At 38.6% G+C, this 22,797-nt stretch overlaps 2 protein-coding genes across 2 annotated transcripts; both read left to right on the forward strand.

Moving 5' to 3' along the window:
- The first annotated feature begins 1,288 nt into the window (after positions 1 to 1,288).
- Positions 1,289 to 4,948, forward strand: LOC138976903 (MORC family CW-type zinc finger protein 3-like). The gene is made up of 4 exons (XM_070349797.1): positions 1,289 to 1,589; positions 2,360 to 2,432; positions 3,453 to 3,585; positions 4,675 to 4,948. The coding sequence occupies exons 1-4, from the start codon at positions 1,557 to 1,559 to the stop codon at positions 4,946 to 4,948; spliced, it is 513 nt and encodes a 170-aa protein (XP_070205898.1). The 5' UTR covers positions 1,289 to 1,556.
- A 149-nt stretch (positions 4,949 to 5,097) lies between these two features.
- Positions 5,098 to 21,839, forward strand: LOC138975830 (MORC family CW-type zinc finger protein 1-like). Its single transcript, XM_070348594.1, has 11 exons — positions 5,098 to 6,494; positions 8,374 to 8,506; positions 9,169 to 9,297; positions 9,828 to 9,959; positions 11,147 to 11,253; positions 11,731 to 11,808; positions 13,229 to 13,354; positions 14,145 to 14,192; positions 14,966 to 15,089; positions 16,760 to 16,893; positions 17,408 to 21,839. Exons 1-11 carry the CDS (start codon positions 6,355 to 6,357, stop codon positions 18,075 to 18,077), a joined length of 1,821 nt encoding a protein of 606 aa, XP_070204695.1. The 5' UTR covers positions 5,098 to 6,354; the 3' UTR covers positions 18,078 to 21,839.
- Positions 21,840 to 22,797: the final 958 nt, after the last annotated feature.

Genomic DNA, 22,797 nt, shown 5'->3' on the forward strand with positions numbered 1-22,797 from the left:
CTGCTGATACAAACTGGCGCTAAATATAAAAACACAAACTCAAAATCTTTCAGTTTCGGGTCCTGGAGTTTTATTGTTCTGCAAACCAGTTGGTTGTCAGTTTTGGTTTGGTTGCCTAGATAATGCGCAAAAGATTTGCTGACTACTAAGTACTGTAGGTTAAAACTGTACATATGTAGGTCACTTTGCATCGGCTAAGGTGCAACATTTAGCAATCGCTCCCTTCTTTCCCTTAGTAAAGCCGCCGGGGCAGCTAGTCGCTATGCGCTTTACAAACAATACGGCTTGCAGCTTTCTGCTATTGTTGCTCGTCAGATTTGACAGACGAGGGAAAACTCTAGTTATACCTCATGTAGCAGCAGAGGTTCGTTATTATTTAATATTGACCGTTGAAACGTCCAGGCTTTTACACTGGGTTTACATGAGCGTCCTTCCACCTTTGCATGATGCGACAATCTGTAACCAGACTTAATTTCGTAAACCGTACGCTAAGTCAATTTGCGAAATTCATTCGGCGATGAACTCCCACTCAGCACAAGAAGCAACCAGCCAGTCGATGTTTGACATAAGTAAATCAGTAACAAAAACAAGAACGGCTAGTTTGTAGTTTAATGGTCTTTGGAATGGAAAGACATACACACATTATGAGAGAAATGTAAGGTATTGTCCGAGTGGGCGTTGAATTTGACCTTAGGATGGCGAGAGTTGAAAAGAATATAATGGAACGTGTTTATTTTTAATCTTTGGTTTAACGTTCCATAAACTAAACTTTCTGGTTATTTGATTCTAGACTTCAGAACGTTAGCAGTCTATGGATGAACGGAGGTGTAATTCATGCATATTATAATGATGCAAACAGTCAGTTAAGTTACATGATACACAAAAACCTGTCAATTTTAACTTCCTGGTTGTACCTTCTCGCGTACGTCATAAAATAAATCCACACACATAATCCATGCGTTTACACGAGACAACGGGTCCCTTTTACTAGGTCAACCGTCATCGTTTATCAAACTTTTATTATAGTCTCCATTCATTTATTTTCTGTTCATTGTTACTGCGGCTGCGCAGACTTATTGCTCAGGACTATATAAGGTCAATAACATTGACCTTTGCCCTGAGCAAATCCAAAATATCAGGCTAGATTTGCTCACTAGAATAACAGTGACAAAGAAGGAAGGTCATGGGATAATGATGTAGAAGTTAGATGTTGTGTTTTGCAATGGAAGACACCACTATAACATATATATATATATGTTAAGTTTTGTTTTCATGCCTGTCAATGTAAGTTTCATGAATATCAAAGAAAAAACACAGTACATTACCTGGATACTTACTCACTGAATAGACAAGAAACAACAACGACCAACCAACCAAACATATTTCAATACTAGTTCGTGTGATGTGTGGTGTGTGTTAGATTCATGCCCAGCCATCCCATTTCGCAGCTTTAGGGATCAGTGATGGTGAGATGATCAGCTTGTGAAGGGACATCCGTCACCCAGGCAAGAACATTTATTTACGGTGAAGGAGAACCCATTGAGCTGCAGTTCGCCATGGCCGGACTCAGTGATTTATATCAGGCTAAGGTCAAGTATCTTTTATTTCTTAAAAAAAACCACAACATCTTTGAGGAGATAGAAGTTTTTAACCTACCCGCATATTTCCGTCGCTGTATCGTAAATGCATAATCAAAAAATACATTGTTGCATACATGATATTAGCGCAGTTTATGCAGTATAAGGGGATACATTTATGCATAACTAGACAACATTTATCCCCTGAAAATGTATGTATGTATGTATGTATGTATGTATGTATGTATGTATGTATGTATGTATGTATGTATGTATGTATGTAAGTATGTTTGTATGTATGTATGTATGTATGTATGTATGTATGTATGTATGTATGTATGTATGCATGAATGTATGTTTGTATGTATGTATGTATGTATGTGTGTATGTATGTGTGTGTGTGTGTGTGTGTGTGTGTGTGTGTGTGTGTGTGTGTGTGTGTGTGTGTATCTATGGCTGGATGCATGTATCTATGGATTTATGTATGCATGTATGTATGTATGCATGCATATGTCGTGCCGAAGAAAAGAGGAAGAACTATTTTCTTCATTGAAAATATACAGAAACCGATGAGAAGAACTTTGTAATGGCGTTTTATATCTTTGAATGCTTTTCAATAGATTTAAATTTCATGACACTTATAACACAAATCTGAGCAGCTACAAAGGTGTCCCGGCTAGCTGCGTTACGACCTCACAAGAAAACACGTATTCAAAACAAATGAATGCATGACTTGCTCACCTACTCTTCTCCTCATGTGCAAGTCTTCTCTGATTCTCCAGATAAATCCCAAGTACCTGCACTCCAATTCCACCAATCACACTTGGCCATTCAGTGCAGTAGCTGAACTGGTTGGTAAGTGAGTCAGTGTTATAGGTCTAGACGTTCCATATTTTCAACCTGAATTTTGTTTGTACATATTTGTTTCTCTGTCTCTCTTGCTCTGTCCGTCCATCTGTCTGTCTGTCTGTCTGTCTGTCTTTCTCTGTCTCTGTGTCTTTCTCTGTCTGTATCTTTGTCTTTCTCTGTCTGTCTGTCTTGCACTGTCTCTGTCTCGGTGTCTTTCTGTCTCTGTCTCTCTTTCTCTCTCTGTCTCCCTATGTCTCTGTAATTGGTTCATTGTTGTATTTTGCTGCAGTTCTTTGTGAACGATAGATTAAAAATAAGACCTAATGATGCCCCGATTACGTGCATTAATTGATGATGTGTCTGTGCATTGTTTGTGCCGTGGAATATGAGAGCAGAGAGAGGGAGAGAGAGAGAGAGAGAGAGAGAGAGAGAGAGAGAGAGAGAGAGAGAGAGAGAGAGAGAGAGAGAGAGAGAGAGAGAGAGAGAGAGAATGTGACTCGATAATGAAGCATTTCGTGAATTTGTAGTTGATGTGCTTAATGGCTAGTTGGTTTTGTGGAATGATATAGCAGGATTACCTTTTTGATAGCCGTTTATGTTTACTTGTACTTGTGTGGTGAATTTTCTTGATGTTGTAGCTGTCCATATTGACAATGTTTGCCTGAATATGCGATTAGGATGGAGAAAGAATGAGAGGTTGAGTGTGAGAGTGAATGCGTGCGTGCGTGCGTGTGTGTGTGTGTGTGTGTGTGTGTGTGTGTGTGTGTGTGTGTGTGTGTGTGTGTGTGTGTGTGTGTGTGTGTGAGTGATAGAGAGAGCTTTTCGAATATGCTTGAATAGAAATATGTGACCTGTACAAATGATCCCCCTCCCCATCCACACACCCTTGAAATGAACCGTGTGTTCAATCAATAAAATGTCTTACGTCTTTCTCTCTCCCTACTATGCAGCATTATACCAAGTGCTTTTAAATAGAAATCAGACAAATCTTTCTGAACACAAGATCATTGCCGTCTTCTTATTCAGACAATGCCTACGATCCTGATGTGGCAGCGCGTGAACTATGGATTGACAAGGAAATGATCAGCGGCAAACCCTGTCTTGTCTTCACGGACAATGGAAAAGGAATGGACTCGGCGACTCTCTACAAAATGATGAGGTAGATGCTCCATTCTACAAAAAACAAATCTTAATTCCTTCGCAACGAAAATAGCCATCGAAACGTTCGTATTGAAAATTAAAAACAAAACCAGGAATGGTAGTTTATGGGAACGTCTAATTTATGACAAAACAAAATATTACATGTACGTGGACTAAGTGATCTATTAAGTTGACCGAGAGGCAAACACTTATGATACAGATAATGAACGTATCTAGAACTTGTCGACAAAACTTGCTTGTATAAGATGCTGGCGAGGCAATGATAAAATATTACAACAAGCAAGCGGTTAACTATGTTTTCAGGTGCACCAAAACGATCTGCACATCGGTTCTTTCTAAAAGCAAACAGTACATCTTTTTCAACAAAGTGTTGTTTTTTTGTGTGCAAAGAAACCTGTCAAAATACGTGGGATATTTTGCCTAAAAATTGGGTATTGATGCTGCTACTTATGAATTCCACCACAAGGCGAGAGAGTATATATATGCATTTCTCTTTATATGATACCAAATGTGAGGTAGTGGTAGTACTGTCCATGTATTCAACTCCTTTACTAAGCAACTGTTTTTTCAAACCGACTTCTCGCCTATATGATGTGACCAGTATATGCCTGGACTCAGGTTGATATATGCCGCTGGAGATTGTTTATCTGTTCCAGTCAGGATTCTCACTGGTTTATTATGCTGAAATGAGATATTATATTTTGTGCTTCCTTGGGCCAGAACACTACTGCGGAATAAGTACAACGAGTGTTCTTTCTTGTTGAAAGTATTCTATCATCATTTATTTGAGTCCACTTCTTTTGCAAGTGGGTAAAAGAACTAACTCCGTTTTCAGAGAAAACTGTACCGAACAAGTGTTGACTTTAAACCGTTATTTTTTCTGGTTTCAAAACAAATTTCGTCACTTTTAATTTGCTGTATTAGAGACGCCAAATGTTTCATGCTCTGGTAATAACACATTGGCATCTTCGGAAATGCGGACGGCATTTATCGAATAACTGAGCTTTGAATAAAAAATCATACCTGTTTAAACCAATAACAGAACTTTTAAGAATATGTAATACATGTTCTGCTTATTATATTACAGCTTTGGCTACTGTGAAAAGGCCAAGTATGAAAACCAAGGGGGACCAAAAGCCCGCATGCCGATAGGACAGTACGGCAACGGCTTCAAGTCTGGGTCCATGCGATTGGCCAAAGATGCCCTGGTGTTCACGGTTCGCAATGAGTCACAGACTGCATCTGTTGGATTCCTCTCGCAGACAATGTGCGCGGACGGAAACATGGACACACTGGTTCTGCCCCTGCTGGAATACACACTGCCCAACTATATCCTTTTTTTGTGCTTTAAAAAAATATAGAAATGAAACACGGGACTGCAGGTGAGAGGAACAGGAACAAGATAACAATATAAAAGTACTCACCAAAAAACAGCAACAAAAACAAATGAACACGGACTAGTTTCGACTCACGTCTTCATCAGCAAAATTAATACTCAGCAGAAGAAGTCAGAAGTCAGAATGGTTTATTGCTTAAGCTGTGAGCCCATTGCAAAATGGGGGTAGATTGGGGAGGGGTATTCGAACACTCGATCAACTATCGAAACCGAATCCGAAAGGACTCAAAAGAAGAGTAGACAGAGACAGAAAATCCAGAGAATAAGCACAGAAGAATACAGACAGAGTCTAATGTAACATAACCGAAATAAATATTATCTTGTTCTAAACTGAAAAAGTAATCAGATATGGGACTTTCTGCACACATCAGTATGGGTCAAACTGAGCGCTAGCGTTTTGACGGTGTTTGAGTGGATGAACATTCTTTTCTTATCCATTACTATTGAAAAAACGTTTTTTTTTATTTAATCGCTTGATTAGATGGAAATGATTTATTGATTTATTGATTTGTACTATTATGTCATGTACACATACGTTTGAACAACCACATAAGTGCATTAACAAAGGAACAACGTTTAGAATTTCAAAGTAAACCCTTAGTATTCCAACTGGCGAGATATATACATCGCTGTGTCGAAATAACGTTCAGCACTACTAAATAAAACATGCAACCTTCCCACTGCTAAGATATACACCCGTGTATCAAGAATGAAGTTCAACATTACAGAAACAAAACTAAGATATACACCCGTGTATCAAGAATGAAGTTCAACATTACAGAAACAAAACTAAGATATACACCCGTGTATCAAGAATGAAGTTCAACATTACAGAAACAAAACTAAGATATACACCCGTGTATCAAGAATGAAGTTCAACATTACAGAAACAAAACTAAGATATACACCCGTGTATCAAGAATGAAGTTCAACATTACAGAAACAAAACTAAGATATACACCCGTGTATCAAGAATGAAGTTCAACATTACAGAAACAAAACTAAGATATACACCCGTGTATCAAGAATGAAGTTCAACATTACAGAAACAAAACTAAGATATACACCCGTGTATCAAGAATGAAGTTCAACATTACAGAAACAAAACACGAAGAAGAAGAACAACAACAACAATCACAGCAGCAGCAACAACAGTAACAACAGCAACATCAACAACAACATCAACAACAACAACATCAACATCATCAGACAATCTACAAAGATGCACCTGAGTGCTTTAAGAATAGTTATCAGCATACATTAACTTTCCCACTACAAAGATGTACATAAGTGCATTACGAATAATGCTCGATATTGTAAAATAAAACCTTAACCTTGAAACTTGACAGAAGCAGCAACATAGATATCAAAATGGACAGGTCGCTAGGAGCCATTTTGGAATTTTCGCCTTTCCCATCCGAGGATGATCTGAAGGAAAGGCTGCGCAAACTATATATATCGTCTCACAAACAGTGCAGCGGAACAACTATTGTACTGTTTGGCTTGAAGAGGTAAAACATGGCTTAAATAATTATGATTGCAGTGATCACAGCTTCTATTGTTTGCTGGTGGTAGAAGGAGTAATGGTATATTTATTAATTTAAACAAAGGAAGAAGTAATGTATACTCTATACAGGATTTCAATGTTTTTTGTTGATGCTTTTATTTTTGTTGAGTGTTTTTATTTTATTTTTACTTCTTTCGAGTAAAAAAAAAACCAGTGGTAGAATCTCACAATAACTGTTTGGTTGGTCCCAGCTTAGGTCAACATTCATAGTTAAAAACTTAAGTAATCCTGCACTGGTACTATATTTCCCTTGCGTTTTTAGCAATGAGAAACTTGCAACAACTTTTAAAACAATGTAAGCAGTTGTTTCTGCTTCCCAAGATATCTAATGCCATCATGTGCATGGTTACACAGGGATGTCGTTAGGCGTCGGACATCGGACATAGACCGATTAAAAGGCTCAAATGTCCGATTCACATCGGCGCATGACGGTCAGATGTCCTATTGTTTTGAACTGATCGCGGTCCTTGTCCGATAAGAACTCCATTTCTTCGGACTGCGCGTTATTTGATAATTTTCCTTTCGCGATAGAAATCTTCGAAAAGCGACGAGCACTCTCGCGTACAGTTGCACTGAAGTTGTGCATTGCAGATCTTGCGTTTTCCGAACCGTTTGTGGTATGAGCCGTTTGCGTACAGCCGTCTACAGCATACTAAAGTTAGGAGTACGGGAGACAACTCTAACTGACCGAGGCTCGCGTCTGCTTTAATTTGCTTTTGGTTAGAGATGAAGCGCACGGCACTGAATTATGCCACCGAAAAAAACTAAAGCCTGCCCAAGAACAATGTCCTATTGATGCCGAAGAGCTCAGGACATTTGTCCTATAGGTATGAATTTCTGGCAGTGTTATGGTCCTGAGTTTTTCACCTGGGCTCTGAGGGGACCTGTGAGCCGATTAGGAGCTACTAAACTTGGCCAAAAAATATTGCAACAGATTACAAACACAAATTAAAGCATTAATTCCCGTGTTTTTTCATTAAAACTTTATATGCCAGTTAAGGCCGTTCACTTAACCTTCAGGATCACCTTTTGAATTTAATATTTCTTTTACATAGATCACGTGACCGCCGCTCAAGTAAGGGTACCCTCAAAATTGACCAGACAAATGAAAAATCGACAAAAAATCACAATAGGCAAAACTTTTCAAATTTGACATACGAGAAGAAAGTCAAACCAAGTATCTACCCTGAACAGATTGTTTTGTTTGAGTATGGTCATCAGAAATTGGAAATTTCTAATTAAAATTAAAATTTGATTTATCGATCCAAACATAATTTCATCTTATTCTTTATCATTCCCTGATTCCAAAAACATATAGGCTAAAATTTAGGGTTTAAATGTGTGTTTTGTTAGTTGGGGACGAGAGTGAATAGTCATTATCATGTGTACATATGCCTATTTACGCAAGAGCACAAACTAAATAGTTTCCAGTTCTTTGATTTATCAGATACTTAGTACACTCCTCCGTTAATGCCTAGTCTTGAGTGTCTTATAATGACATGAATAACTTAGCCAATAACGATTTTGGGTTATATTTACACACGTTGTTCCCTGATTAGTTCCATCTAGTTATTTACTCATTTATCTACTGTTTTTAAATGGACATTTGTATGTTGAAAGGATACATTTAGTAAATAGACAGTATTTCTTAAACTTTTCCTTGCCTAGAAGGCTTTAAGGCTTTACCTTTTCATTTCATGAACTTCATCAGTAACTGCGTTTGGTGAAAAATAGTTGTCAATAAAACAAAGATTAGGATGTGTAAGTGGATATAGTCTATTGGTGTATATCTCACAAATTTCTTATTCTGTTTATAATATTAGGACAAAAACTGGCGCACTGGAACTGGATTTTGAATCGGATCCAACAGATATTAGAAACCCTGAGACTCACGACGATTCCCAAGAGACCATACAACAGCAAGTTAAAGTGTTGGAGTACCGACAGTCACTGAGGGTCTGTTTTCTTTGTCCTACTTGTGTGAGCCTCTTGTTCTCTTTGCCTTCTTCATCTTGTTCTTCTTGTCCTTTTAGTCTTTCTTGTTGTTGTTGTTGTTGTTGTTGTTGTTGTTGTTGCCGTTGTTGTATTGTTGTTGTTGTTGTCTCCTTCTTCTTGTTCTTCTTAAAAAAAGTCCACGACTTTTTTGAGACTATGGACATTTAAAGGTTTGTGACTGAATGGAAATTGGAATTGAAAAGCTCATCGAGACGGTTATTTGGCACTTAATATAAATTATGCTCCACCTAATAGCATAAACATAGTCCGAACTAGCTTACCGTTAGAATTAACGCAAACAATGTTAGAAGCAAAGTAGGGATGCAAAACTTACTGCTTTTTTATGGTAAGTTTAGTTAAACTTTTTGATTATAAAAATATATGACCATGGTGGAAACTTCAATGATTCATAATTAAGTAAGTGCAATCATGACTTTTGTAACGAATGTAAGAAAAAAAATGCAATTGATGTTTGCCCACAGTAACGTTATCTATTTATGCCTCCCTCAACTCCCCACCCCAACCCATCCCTCTTTACCATTAACATGCATAATAAGTGGAAATGGCTTATGGCAATCAACACTGAGTGTACTGATATTTTGTGAACATGTTGATTTTTTTAGAGATACTGCAGTATCCTCTTCGAAAAGCCAAAAATGAAGATCTTCATACGCGAGAAAAAGGTGCAGGGCTTTCTGATCACTGGTGCTTTGATGAAAAGGCGAACTATGACGTACAAACCGAAAGGAAAGGTAAGTTGTTGTGTTTGTCTGTCTGGCTGGCTTCTAGGCTGTGTGTCTGTGCTAGCGGAACAATATGAATGAACTGTTTTTTATTTACTGTGATTTACCGTGGTAATTAAAAATCAGCTTTAATCTTTGGTCATATAATTTACGCACAAAATCTGAAAGGATCAGACTATTAAATTTAATAGGTTGTGCAAGAGAAAGAAAAGCAAAAGAGTTTGTTTTTAAAAAACCGTATAGGGGTACATATGAACAATGAAAAGAAAGGGAAGATTAGCATACTGTTTTAGTTGTTTGTACACTGAAGATAAAAGAAAGCCAAGGACATTTTTGTGACTTCGAGATACATGTAGTCAGTTTATGCGCTCATGGCGATATTTTGTGTAGAGTACAGTCACCTTCCAAAGAATCAGAGTTCAAGCCAGTCTGTGTATGTACTTATGACGTTATTTTTCTTGCAGGGCAAAGCTATCTGTCAAAGAAAGCACAAGAAAACCAGTCTGTTCATACATATCCTTATACCGTTCTTCGTGCAGGACAAAGCTGCAGAGCTTGTTTTTGGCTACATGCCAAAAATAGGAGCAGAAGTGATGGAAGATTACGGCATGATGTTTTACCACCGAAACAGACTTATCAAACCATACCACAAACTGGGCTGCCAAACCAGGGTCTGATTTAGTACTTTCACTTAGCTATCTTTACTCGGAATAAAAACCGCAATTAATTGTTAGGTCATTTTTAAATTCAGACGGATAGCTACTGGGGTATTTTGAATTCCTTTCAAACTGTAAAACAAGTCATGTAACCCGATATCAAAACATGTAATCAATCTGTTGGTCTGAAATCTCAACTAAAAGGTATTCACCGAAACTGAGTCCTGGCTGACGAAACAGGTTGACTGATGCAGCAGTGTCTCAGTATCATGGACACATGGACCTTATTTGCATAAACGGATGTTCGTTGCTTTCCATATGTTAAAATTAGTACAGCCATAACATATCTTTTTATTTTTAGATTCAATAAAAAATAAATAATGCAATAGAATACTTTTGTGTCTGTCATTGCAACAATTTGATTTGCAAATTAGTTAATCAATTTTTAAGCTTCGAAGCTAAAATGCAATCCCATAATCCTGACCGATTCTAAGTATGTTTAATCAAACGTTAAACAGTTCAATTTATTTTAAGAAAGTAGTTGACGCAGTGCCGCATTAACTTCTTTTTATAAAGACCTATAATTATGTTATGGTCAAAGACATTTCTCGAAGAAAATTATTAGAACACTTTGAGCGGTTGAGTATTGAAGAATACATGAACTTGTGTCCAGTAGTTTCTTGGAATCACTGTACACACACACACACACACACACACACACACACATACACACACACACACACACACACACACACACACACACACACACACACACAGTGCCACTCTCGACTCAATTCCCAGTCTACCGAAAGATGTTTAGTCTAAACTTGATAAAAGGTAAAAGGTAGCCAGTGTGACTTAAGGCACACTCCTTTTTATGACACGGTTCGGCTCATTATCTCAGATCCTGAGAGGCTTTTTCATGGGATTAGACCACCCCTCCGCTTGGTCTCTTACCAAAAATGAATACCCTGAATTTTTGTTGTGGTGAGTTTGAATTGTTTGATGAATGTAGTTTATAAAAAGCCACTATTGACTTAAACAAAATATTCATCAAAAATAAATCCCAGTGACTCCTAGGGGTGTTGATTTTTTGATATGACACCAAGTGGAGTCTTATCCCATATAAATCCCGGCAAGATCTGAGATGGTAAACTGAACTGTGTATACGGGAAGGTAAGTTCAGTTTTATTTTGCTTCAGAGTGGCGGGAGAGCTGGTGGCGTTGGAGTGGTTGGAGTTGCCGATGTGACAGACATTCTCCAGCCTATTCACAACAAACAGGAGTTTGTGAACGATGGAGACTACACGTAGGTTCTAAGGCCTGCGTCATACATTGCATGGCTGTCTTTTGGGGGGATTTCTTTTTTTCCCTTATTTATTTTTCTTTTTGTGTTTTTTTGTTGATGTTGTTTATGCTGCTGTAGTTGTTGTTGTTGGTGTGTGTGTGTGTGTGTGTGTGTGTGTGTGTGTGTGTGTGTGTGTGTGTGTGTGTGTGTGTGTGTTTGTGTGTGACGTGTTCTATGTAACTGGTGCTTTTAAAGTGTGTTTTTTCAAAGACGCTCACAACTGATTGCCTTAAGGATGGATCCAAAGATGTAAGTGCAACTCGGTGTTCCTGACTCTGTAACTGTATACATGTGTCTCTGTGTGCAGTGTTTGTCTTCTTTTTAGTGGATGTATCTTCTACTTGTTTATGCTTCTGTGTTAGTAGTACGCATCACCTTCATCAACTTACATCCGTGTATGAATGTCCATGTGTTTGTGCATGTGTCTCATGAGTGCAGGACTGCAATGAAATCGCTGGCAACAAAGCTGGACACATACTGCGACCAGGGGATCATCCTGGATGAAGATCGAGATGAGTAAGGCTAATTTTGTTCAGTTAATGAATGATTTGATTGATTTTTTATATTAAAAAATAGGATTATGTGTGATCAGTTAAAATGGTATTAATGGAAATTAGGAATGCTTGATTTTTGTGCATGCAGCAGGAAGGAAGCGAAAACAAAATGATTATTTATTTCTTCAAATGGAATTAGATGAAACTAATTAACAATTAGCCAATAATTCACAGGATGAAACACTCTTGATAAAAGGGGAACAATTAAAACAGAACTGGAAGTTTTTTTAACTGGAAGAGGCCAAGAGTGCTCAAGCCCGTTCTCATGTAAAGTTTATAGAAGAAGGAGAAAAGAACACGAACTATTTTTTAAAGTTTGTACAAATGTAAAGCCAATATGAAAAGTATTGATCAATTGGGTACAGAAGATGGCAGGGTACTTAATACACAGCAAGAGATAATGAAAGAACAGGTACGCGTTTTTAAAAGTTCATATGAAAAACGTTCCGAATTTTATCAAATAAATGCAAAGGAGTTTGTACATGGTTTGGATATACCAGTCCTAGGAGAAAAGGAGTTTTGGAATCTGATATTTTAAAAGAGGAATTAACTGTTGCCTTTGAAATATTAATTAACGACTCTGCGCCGGGTATCGATGGTCTCACCACCTCCTTTTATAAAGTATTGTGGTCCAAGATTGTTGATGTTATTCAGGCCTCCGTCTGAATTATCCACCACCCAAAAACAAGCAGTTTTAACGTTAATTCATAAAGGTAAAGAATTACCCAGGGATGAGCTCGGGAATTGGAGACCAATTTTCTTAACTAACACAGATTATAAAATCCTTGCAAAGTGTTTAAGAAAATGACTTGTTCATGAAAATCAGGTTGGTTTTATGAAGGGTAGAAAAATTAGTGCAATGATTAGACTCATAGATGATACCATCGATATTATGAATACACTAGATAAACCTGGAATTTTATGGGCAATCGATTTCCGACGCGCTTTTGACAGCATCTCCAAAGACTTCATTTAGTTTGCATTTGATACATTTGGTTTTGGACACCAGTTTAAGAGATGGGTGTCTGTTCTCATGAATAACAGCCAGAGTTGTATTAATTATACACGATGGATATTAGAGCATTTCCCTGTGGAAACAGGAATTCGTCAAGGATGTCCATTCTCACCAATGGCTTTTGTTATTGCCCTTGAACTTTTGGCGATCAAGATTCGCTCTGATGATGATATTAAGGCTCTGTTTACCAATGTCACCTTTCGAGGCATCAGCAATCACCACGTTCAAACTGTTCCTTTATGCCAATGACGTAACTCTTTTTGTGCATGATTAAGGGGATATGGAAAAGGCATTACTCGTCTTAAATGTGTTTAACAAAAAGGTGACATACTGCACAATGTCTTTCTACATCATGATTATATTTCAGACAACATCGTTGGAATTGGGTGAGCTGTGACCGTTGCTTAAAATGGCGACGAATACCTGCATCTGCGGACCCTGTGGACCTGCCAAAGAAGTGGTACTGTTACAATAACCCTGATCAGTCAAAAAAGTATGTGTTTCACGTTATTATTTATTGTGTGTTTTATTTTAATCTTGTGTTGTTGTTATTGTGGGGTGGTTGTGGTGATGGTGTTCTTCTTCTTCTTCTTCTTCTTCTTCTTCTTCTTCTTCTTCTTCTTCTTCTTCTTCTTCTTCTTCTTTTGCTTCGTCTTCTGCTTCTGTATTTGTATTTAGTCAGTCTGTTTGTCTGAGTGACAGGCAGTCACCAATATCCTCCCTGCCCTCTGTTTGTCGCTTAGTCACGTTGTCTTTGCCTCTGTAATAATTATTGCACGTTTTCAAACCGAACTCATTTCAGGTTTAGTAAATACCTATGGGGTTTCTCCAGAGCTGTGTTCCATTTTGGGACATGCATTTTCAGTCCTTTAAACGATTAGAACGTTTTTTGACTGGCAAATAAAATATATTCAGTAATACTCCAGTTAGATAATGATAGAGACATGCAACAGAAAGCATAGTATATACTTTTGTCACTTTTTTTTTTTATAATCGTTAGTGTTCAAATTTAACTACACCTGTACTACTTATAATTATGTTGTAATACAGGCAAGGGGGGTGTGGTTATGCAGTCTTAAAACATCTACACAATTGTCTCAAAATAAAAACAAATAATAAAAAAAATGTTCTCCAGATTTAAATGAGCTGTTTGTAGTTCGATAATTCATGCATAACTCGTATGTTGTTTTAATATTGTTTTCCAGTTTCAGAACGTTGTCATCAGCTGTTAAAACTTTAGAAAATGTCTGCACAATGGCTTCAATATTGTGTTCTAATTTCAGCCGCTGCGACATCGCTGAAGAGAAACCTGCTGATGAAGAATATGACATGTAAGAAACAACAACTTTTTGTGACCTTAACCTGCTTGTAACGTTTTTGTGTTGAAATGCACATGGAGTGTTAGCTGAAGAACTGTCGTCTCAAACTTAACTGTGTATTCTGTGAATCTCTGAACAAAGTTATGGTTTTGCTTGTCACCTACCATGTGCTACGGTGTAGGTTACGAGGTATCTTCGCGCGATTGTCATTCTATGCAAACTTTCAAAACTGCCCTCGTAATCAGAGGTTCAAGAGCTGACCAAATTTAACAGCAATTGGATTGCTTACCTCATGCTATTTTTTGTTGCTTGTTTGTTTATTGATGTTCACTTATTGAATTATTTGTTGACAGACACTCAACTGTACTTAGATGTTTGTTTAATTTATTATTTACGTAAGTGTAGCCCACAAAAAAAATAATTTTTTGTCCGGCTGGGCGTGTGTGTATGACTGTGTCCTGGTGTATGGTAAAATAACTTAAAAAGTCATCTAAGGTAAGGGTGGCAACCTACTATTATTCGTGCATCTACACCAAAAACTCGTAAGTATTTGAACGTGTTTGCTTTCATCAGTCCTTTTGTTGGCACTGCCTGTAAGAACACATATATCACATTAGACACAACACAACAGAGTTTTATTCGTGTGATTGAAATAAGGAGTATTTTTGCAACTAGCAGTTAAAAGAATTTGCTCTTGTTTTGTCCCTTTTTAGTACTGAATTGCTTGTAAACTCCAGTTTTTGTGTGTCTTAGTCATGATAAGATACTGAGCTGGTTGTTGACAGACCCTCAACTGCAGAGGGCAGCCAGACTCCAGGCCAGAAGAGGGGTAACAGAGGGCGAGCAAGGGGAAGGGGGCGTGTATCCTTCACCTCTGTACGCTCGCCATCTCGCAGCGTCAGCCAGGAGGTAGGATTAATGGATACATTCGGATATTCATTGGTTATAACGTAACCGGTTATAACGTAAATCGGTTATAAAGTATATTTGATTTTTTCCCGGCCACCGCTGTTCTTATTTTTATCACTAAAAATGAATCGGTTATAACATAACCGGTTATAACGTAGATCGATTATAACGTATATATTTGTTGTTCCCACGCCAGAAAAAGAACAGGTTAGAACGTATTCAGACATGATAATAAATCTTGATACACAGTAAATGTATACTTTCCCGAAATAATCGTATTTTCTTTTAGTATTCTTTAAACAATTCATGAGCGACTTTTATGATTTATCCCTCCAATAAGAAGGTTTGTTTGAAATCAGTTTTTTATTGACACCTCGTTTTAGTTTGCAAATTTCGAAAACTGTACTTTAGTTAAACATGTTTTTACAAAAATTAAAAAGACGTACATGTTGCAATTACTTTTCTTACCTAGTTCCTCTCTTTCTCTTTCTCTTTCTCTCTCTTTCTCTCTTTCTCTCTCTTTCTCTCTCTCTCTTTCTCTCTCTCTCTCTCTCTCTCTCTCTCTCTCTCTCTCTCTCTCTCTCTCTCTCTCTCTCTCTCTCTCTCTCGTGTCCTTTTCTTTTCTCTTTTTTTTCTTTTTCGTTCGTGGGCTGAGACTCCCCCGTACACTTGTGTTTTGCACGAGTGGATTTTTACGTGAATGACCGTTTTTACCCCGCCATTTAGGCAGCCATACGCTGCTTTCGGAGGAAGCATGCTGGGTATTTCTATAACCCACCGAACTCTGACATGGATTACAGGATCTTTTCTGTGCGCACTTGGTCTTGTGCTTGCGTGTACGGGGATAAGGCACTAGCAGGTCTGCACATAAGTTGACCTAGGAAAAATCTCCACCCTTAACCCACCAATCAATCAATCAATCAATCAATATGAGGCTTATATCGCGCGTATTCCGTGGGTACAGTTCTAAGCGCAGGGATTTATTTTTTTATTTTTTTTATTTTTATTTTATGCAATTTATATCGCGCACATATTCAAGGCGCAGGGATTTATTTATGCCGTGAGAGATGGAATTTTTTTTACACAATACATCACGCATTCACATCGGCCAGCAGATCGCAGCCATTTTGGCGCATATCCTACTTTTCACGGCCTATTATTCCAAGTCACACGGGTATTTTGGTGGACATTTTTATCTATGCCTATACAATTTTGCCAGGAAAGACCCTTTTGTCAATCGTGGGATCTTTAACGTGCACACCCCAATGTAGTGTACACGAAGGGACCTCGGATTTTCGTCTCATCCGAAAGACTAGCACTTGAACCCACCACCTAGGTTAGGAAAGGGGGGGGAGAAAATTGCTAACGCCCTGACCCAGGGTCGAACTCGCAACCTCTCGCTTCCGAGCGCAAGTGCGTTACCACTCGGCCACCCAGTCCTTGTCCCACACCAGGCGCGGCCGGGATTCGAACCCGCGACCTTCCGCTTGTTATTAGTTGCTTAATCCATCCTCCTCACTCTAATAGCCTTGTGTTGCTAATTGCACTATTTACAGTTGTCCAATACTCTTCGTATGCCCTTCCAGCAACAAATACTTGACAACATACAAGGGTTGTAACATTTCCTTACAATGACACCAGAATTGTCTATTGATCACTCTCTTTTTCAGAGTAACCAAGGCGCGATTTCCCCCATTACTACCAGAGGTGGCGTTTCTTTTTCACCTGACACAACCGCTGAACAAACACCTAATGAATGCTTGGACCTCAGTTTTTTGAAGCGAGCAGCGACAGGATCAGACGGGTAATTCTGGATTTGTCAGCTGTTTTGTTTAGTACTGCATGCACTGATAAACTCATTGTTTATATTCATATTTATATTATATTGACATACATGTACATTTCAATGTTCTATCATGCATTATGTATTCGTATAGGTAATGTTGTAATTAGTAATACTGTATGATTGCGATTGACAATTGTCCTTTTATTGTCTTTATTTTTATGTCTTAGTTTAGCAGGGACAGATTGTAAGACTAGGCGTGAGCCTAAAATCTCCATCCTTGAGTAATAAAGTTCGTTCGTTCGTTCGTTCATTGTTTGAGACTGCAAACGTAATTGCAAGTGCATAATAATGTATGTAGTGCATTAGTCCTTTCTTTCAATATGTAATTAAAACCTATTCCAAATTCGTAATTTGCAAATTCCTCGCCTGTTTCTGCTTCCCTCTTTTTTTCAGAAAAAAATCTAAATGTTATCCTTATTTGGAGTGAAACCTGGAAATCGTGTATGCATTAATGTATCCCTATGCCTTGCAGGCCAGATACGGTAAAGCGACTCAAGGTGACCGCACGACAGTCCATTCACAACAAACCACAGAGTGCGAAAAGCAATAATACCACTGGTCCTGTCATCAAGCATGAACCCGCAACTTTGGATTTGAACGCAGAGGCGCACACCAGAGCTGAAACAGGGAGGGCGAAACACGTCGCTATGGTGACTCCCAATTCGTCTCAGCAGTATATCTTGAAGGAACCTGAACTTCGCAATGTTACTGCCTCTTCCTTGAACGTTGCCAGCCCTGGAAGCACGAGGAAAACGAACGTGAAGCAGGAACCAGAAGAATGTGTGCCTTTTGGACAAACCTCCCAAATAACAACACAAGCCGCAGCTACCACAGGCTCCTACATGTCAACACACAGCCCCGGCATCAACTGGAATATCAACGTTGGATCCAACGCGGCCATGAGGCGTTACACAACGTCCCCCAGACCCACCAGCAGCAGCGCCAATTTAACCGCCACAATCAGCGACAGCAACAACAACAGTGCAGTTCTGGTGCAGCAGCCCTTCGAGCGTTACAAAAGGGATGTCCACAAGCTACTGCAATTTCTTATTTCCCAGGGAAAGCTGCAAGTTCCCTTTTCTTTGTACGCTGGTGAAGAAGTAGAAAGTATTCGAAAGTTGTTGGACCATTTCGGTATTTAAAGTTGTGGTCTCTCTATGACTATCCGGGGCTAGGTGTGACATAAGCACCATGTGATGGCGGGGATATCTCTATTTACAACATGCAAGTAACATAGAAGAAATGTAGTTGAATCACTCCCAAACTATGTGCACTTACAAACAGCTATCAAAGAAAAAGTTATATTCACTTCTGAGCAATTGACGGATAGAGGCATGATTGATGCTGCTTCACGAATAACATAAAATACAATCATATTAATTTTGTTTTGTCCTTTTCAACAATTGGCGCAGTAGCCTGGTGGTTTGGACATCATCCTCGAAATCTCGAGGCGCTGGGTTCGAATTTCTGCCGAGGCGTTTCATTTTCCCCCTCGATCCCTCTTGAAAATATAGTATGCTCAGCCCTGAGAGAGCAAACAGGAAGTTACCAGCGCTGAAGTCAAGCGTTGAATGAAGCTGTCAAGGTCATGCGGGCAGTGTATATCGGGATTCGGGCCGCCTTCGCTGTGCAGAATTCTGTAGATGATTCTCAGCCCTATCTTTTCAAACAAACAACCCCGGATAGTCATAGAAAGGCCTAAGACAACTTCTTAGGAAGGTGCAACGGAAAATCATTCATATACCGTAAACTACCTTATAAGCGCCCAGTATCGAGCAAACGCCCACCCCCCACTTTGGGCCAAGAACTATGTATAGGCTACTGTACCTTGTACACTCTCATCCCCTACATTTGGCCCAACGATGTACAAAAAAACACAAAAAACCGTTTTTTTATTTTTTATTAAGCCGCCATTCGGGTGAATAATGACAGGGTGCTGAGTTGCGGTCAGCCGTTGATGTCATACTTTGCCTCTACAGTCTCTGCATAGCCATTTCAAAACTTGACGAAGATTTGGAAGACTCATTTGATAATTAAAGAGAAAAGTTCTGACAAATTACCTTTTTTATATCCTTGCTCCATTTGTGTAAAGAATGAGCCACGTAGAGTAGATCATCTTTTTACTTCCTGAATACCAGTATGTTTGTATTGTGTTTTATATCTTATCAATTAGTTGAGCACCTATTATATGTTGAAACAGAATATACAGTGCGCAGACACATAGCATAGTGCATGCAACTTAGAAGATGTAAATTTGTCTGTTTAGTTTTTACATTTAGTCAAGTTTTGACTAAATGTTTTAACATAGGGGGAATTGAGACGAGGGTCGTGGTGTATGTCTGTGTGTGTGTGTGTAGAGCGATTCAGACTAAACTACTGGACCGATCTTTATGAAATTTGACATGAGAGTTCCTGGGTATGATATCCTCAGACGTTTTTTTCATTTGTTTGATAAATGTCTTTGATGACGTCATATCCGGCTTTTCGTGAAAGTTGAGGCGGCACTGTCACGCTCTCATTTTTCAACCAAATTGGTTGAAATTTTGGTCAAGTAATCTCCGACGAAGCTCGGACTTCGGTATTGCATTTCAGCTTGGTGGCTTAAAAATTAATTAATGACTTTGGTCATTAAAAATCTGAAAATTGTAAAAAAACAATTTTTTTTATATAAAACGATCTAAATTTACGTTCATCTTATTCTCCATCATTTTCTGATTCCAAAAACATATAAATATGTTATATTTGGATTAAAAACAAGCTCTGAAAATTAAAAATATAAAAATTATTATCAAAATTAAATTTTCGAAATCAATTTAAAAACACTTTCATCTTATTCCTTGTCGGTTCCTGATTCCAAAAACATATAGATATGATATGTTTGGATTGAAAACACGCTCAGAAAGTTAAAACGAAGAGAGGTACAGAAAAGCGTGCTATCCTTCTCAGCGCAACTACTACCCCGCTCTTCTTGTCAATTTCACTGCCTTTGCCATGAGCGGTGGACTGACGATGCTACGAGTATACGGTCTTGCTGCGTTGCATTGCGTTCAGTTTCATTCTGTGAGTTCGACAGCTACTTGACTAAATGTTGTATTTTCGCCTTACGCGACTTGTTTTTCTTCTGAATCTCGGTCGTATACAGGCCGCTCTAAACATTTCCCTTTTGTTCTCTAGTATTGTTGTTGTTGTTGAACGTCCTTGGCAATTTTACAATTCAACTTTTCAACTTAATATTTGTAATCAAAACATTATCAATGAAATAATTGTATCTTTGTTAACACAATAGCGCATACTTTCCCAGTAACATCACGTGATTTACAGTCTCTTTTGTCTACTAAAAGTAATGTCTTCATACCCAAATATAATACCTAGTCTTTTAAATGTTACCTTCAATCTATTGTTTTTTCCTATCATGTTGTCTATTTTTGTCCCAAACAGATTTACAGGCAAACAGTCATAAATTGAATGTTCGAAAGAATCAACTTCTCTGCCACACATTCAACGTCTTTTATTCTTCCTAACCTGCATTTTAATTAACTGAATGTTATACAAAATGTTCAATTGAGGTTCCCTCAACCTCACCTCCTTAGTAATCTCTCGTGCAAGGACAAGAAAGAGTTAATACCCTTGCTTTTTCTCGGACAAACAAATGCACATGTGCTCCTTTCCACGTGTACCCGCAAGGGCATTCACTCTTTCACAACCCATACAAACCCGACAGAGTAATTTTCGGAAATTGTCTATTTCCTGAACTGAAAACTATAATTATACACAATGTTTTTTTACAGCTTTGTTTGAAGAACTATTTTGCAACAATTTCCTCATTTGACTTATTTTTGGCTCACGTAAGTGTAGCCTATGCGATGCTAACTTTTGTCTGTCTGTGCGTGCGTATGTATGTATGTATGTATGTATGTATGTATGTATGTCTGTGGTAGAAACTTTAACATTTGACTGAACACCGAAATACTAATTTTACCTGGTTATTATTTAAGCAACAGCTTCAAAGTATTGAAGCGATGATCAACATTTCCTCGGCACGTATGTAGTTAAAGTGTGTATCCAAAGAAAACGGGTGGTGGTGGGTTTTTTTTTTGGGGGGGGGGGGGGGGGGAAACAGGTGACTGGTTTGTGTCGTGTGTGGTATGTAGACCAGGTCAGGGGTCAAGGTTAGGTCAGATCGCGTGAAGGATTGTGGTATAGATACAGTTATCACCGAGCTGCAGTTCGCCGATTCGAAGAAGACGATTTTACATTGTTCGGTTTCGTAGCTCCAGAAAAATAGATAAAGAAGATACCAAAGGAGATTTCCTACAGGTTAATCTGCACAGCGTGTTTCCAGTGTCTGCGCGAGGAAGCGCAGCGCTGTTGAAAGCGCAGTGTCGATCTGGCCATCTCAGGCAGTCGTGTAAGTAAGTAGGCTACAGACAGACAGATCTAGATCAAGTGTCTCGCACTCGTGCACCGTGTCACCTATGCCGACTGTGTGTGTGTATGTGTGACGGAGTGATTGAGTTTGTGTTACTGTTTGTTGATTTCTTACGTGAGCCTAGAAGGCTTCGCCTCTTGTTATCATATGTGCTTGCCAGAATCAAAAAGCTGTGTTTTGTTGTGTTTGGGTAGATCGTGTATTAATGCATAGTACTCCGATTGTATATTGGCATCATTATTTCCAATTTGTGTGTGAACGATTGTCTCTTTTCTTACACAATGATCAATTCATACAATCGTTTAATGTCAGCTTTTTCCAATAGGGAAAGTGCAACATTTTCTTTTTTGATAAGGAATCAGTTCATTATTCCAGAGAATCTGTTTGTAAAACTTGTGTACATCAATATTGTTATCTGTAAAATGTTGCTTGTGACGTGAGTGAGTCAAAATAACCTGTTGCCAGAACAGACTTACAGTTGTTTTCAAATCCAATTCCTAACTCGGTTTAGCAACACAAAACAACCAAACCAAATCTGACGCAAAATCCCCCCAAAAACCAAACGGATCATATACCTCCCATTTTCACCCTTTTTGGGGGATACAATCGATCGTACCATCCATTGCAAAAAAACGACTCATGCATCGCGTGCAGTCAACATTATCAATCCGCACTTGTACTCTTTTATTGCGGTCGGGATCCCGCATTTAACCCAGCATTTTGTAATAAGACCTCAAACACGAACAGTTGAGAAGAACCACGCATATATATATATATATATATATATATCAAAGAGGCTATCCCTTCCATTTCCGAACTGAATACGGGTTTGTGTGCGTTGGGAGGTGGGGGATACGTCGACGTCTCTTCAAACATTTAATAACCTTGTCATTTTAAAGGTTATGGCTCCTAGCGAAAATATCCATTCAATATGATAATACAAATGGTAAAGCAGATTGTACACACAGAATTGCTTTTTTATCTACTGTTTTCATGTGTGTGTGTGTGTGTGTGTGTGTGTGTGTGTGTGTGTGTCTGTGTGTGTGTGTGTGAGTGAGTGAGTGAGTGTTTGTGTGTGTGTGTGTGTGTGTGTGTGTGTGTGTGTGTATGTATGTATGTATGTATGCATGCATGCGTGCATGTGTGTATGTATGTATGTATATATGTATGTATGTATGTATGTGTATGCACACACACACACACACACACACACACACACACACACACACACACACACACACACACACACACACAAACTGTATGGTCTTCACCTTGGGTATATCGATTATTCTGGGTCACGGGGACTTGCAAGTCGTGGATACAAACAAAAATGGCCGATATGTTAGGAAGCTGTTCTCGAGAAACACACTATTCCGGAAATGTGCCGATCAGTTGTTTAGTCCCTTCGAAAGCAGATCTACACAAACTCCAAT

The sequence above is a fragment of the Littorina saxatilis genome, linkage group LG9 (genome assembly GCF_037325665.1).
Source record: "Littorina saxatilis isolate snail1 linkage group LG9, US_GU_Lsax_2.0, whole genome shotgun sequence".
Taxonomy (NCBI): Eukaryota; Metazoa; Mollusca; class Gastropoda; order Littorinimorpha; family Littorinidae; genus Littorina; species Littorina saxatilis.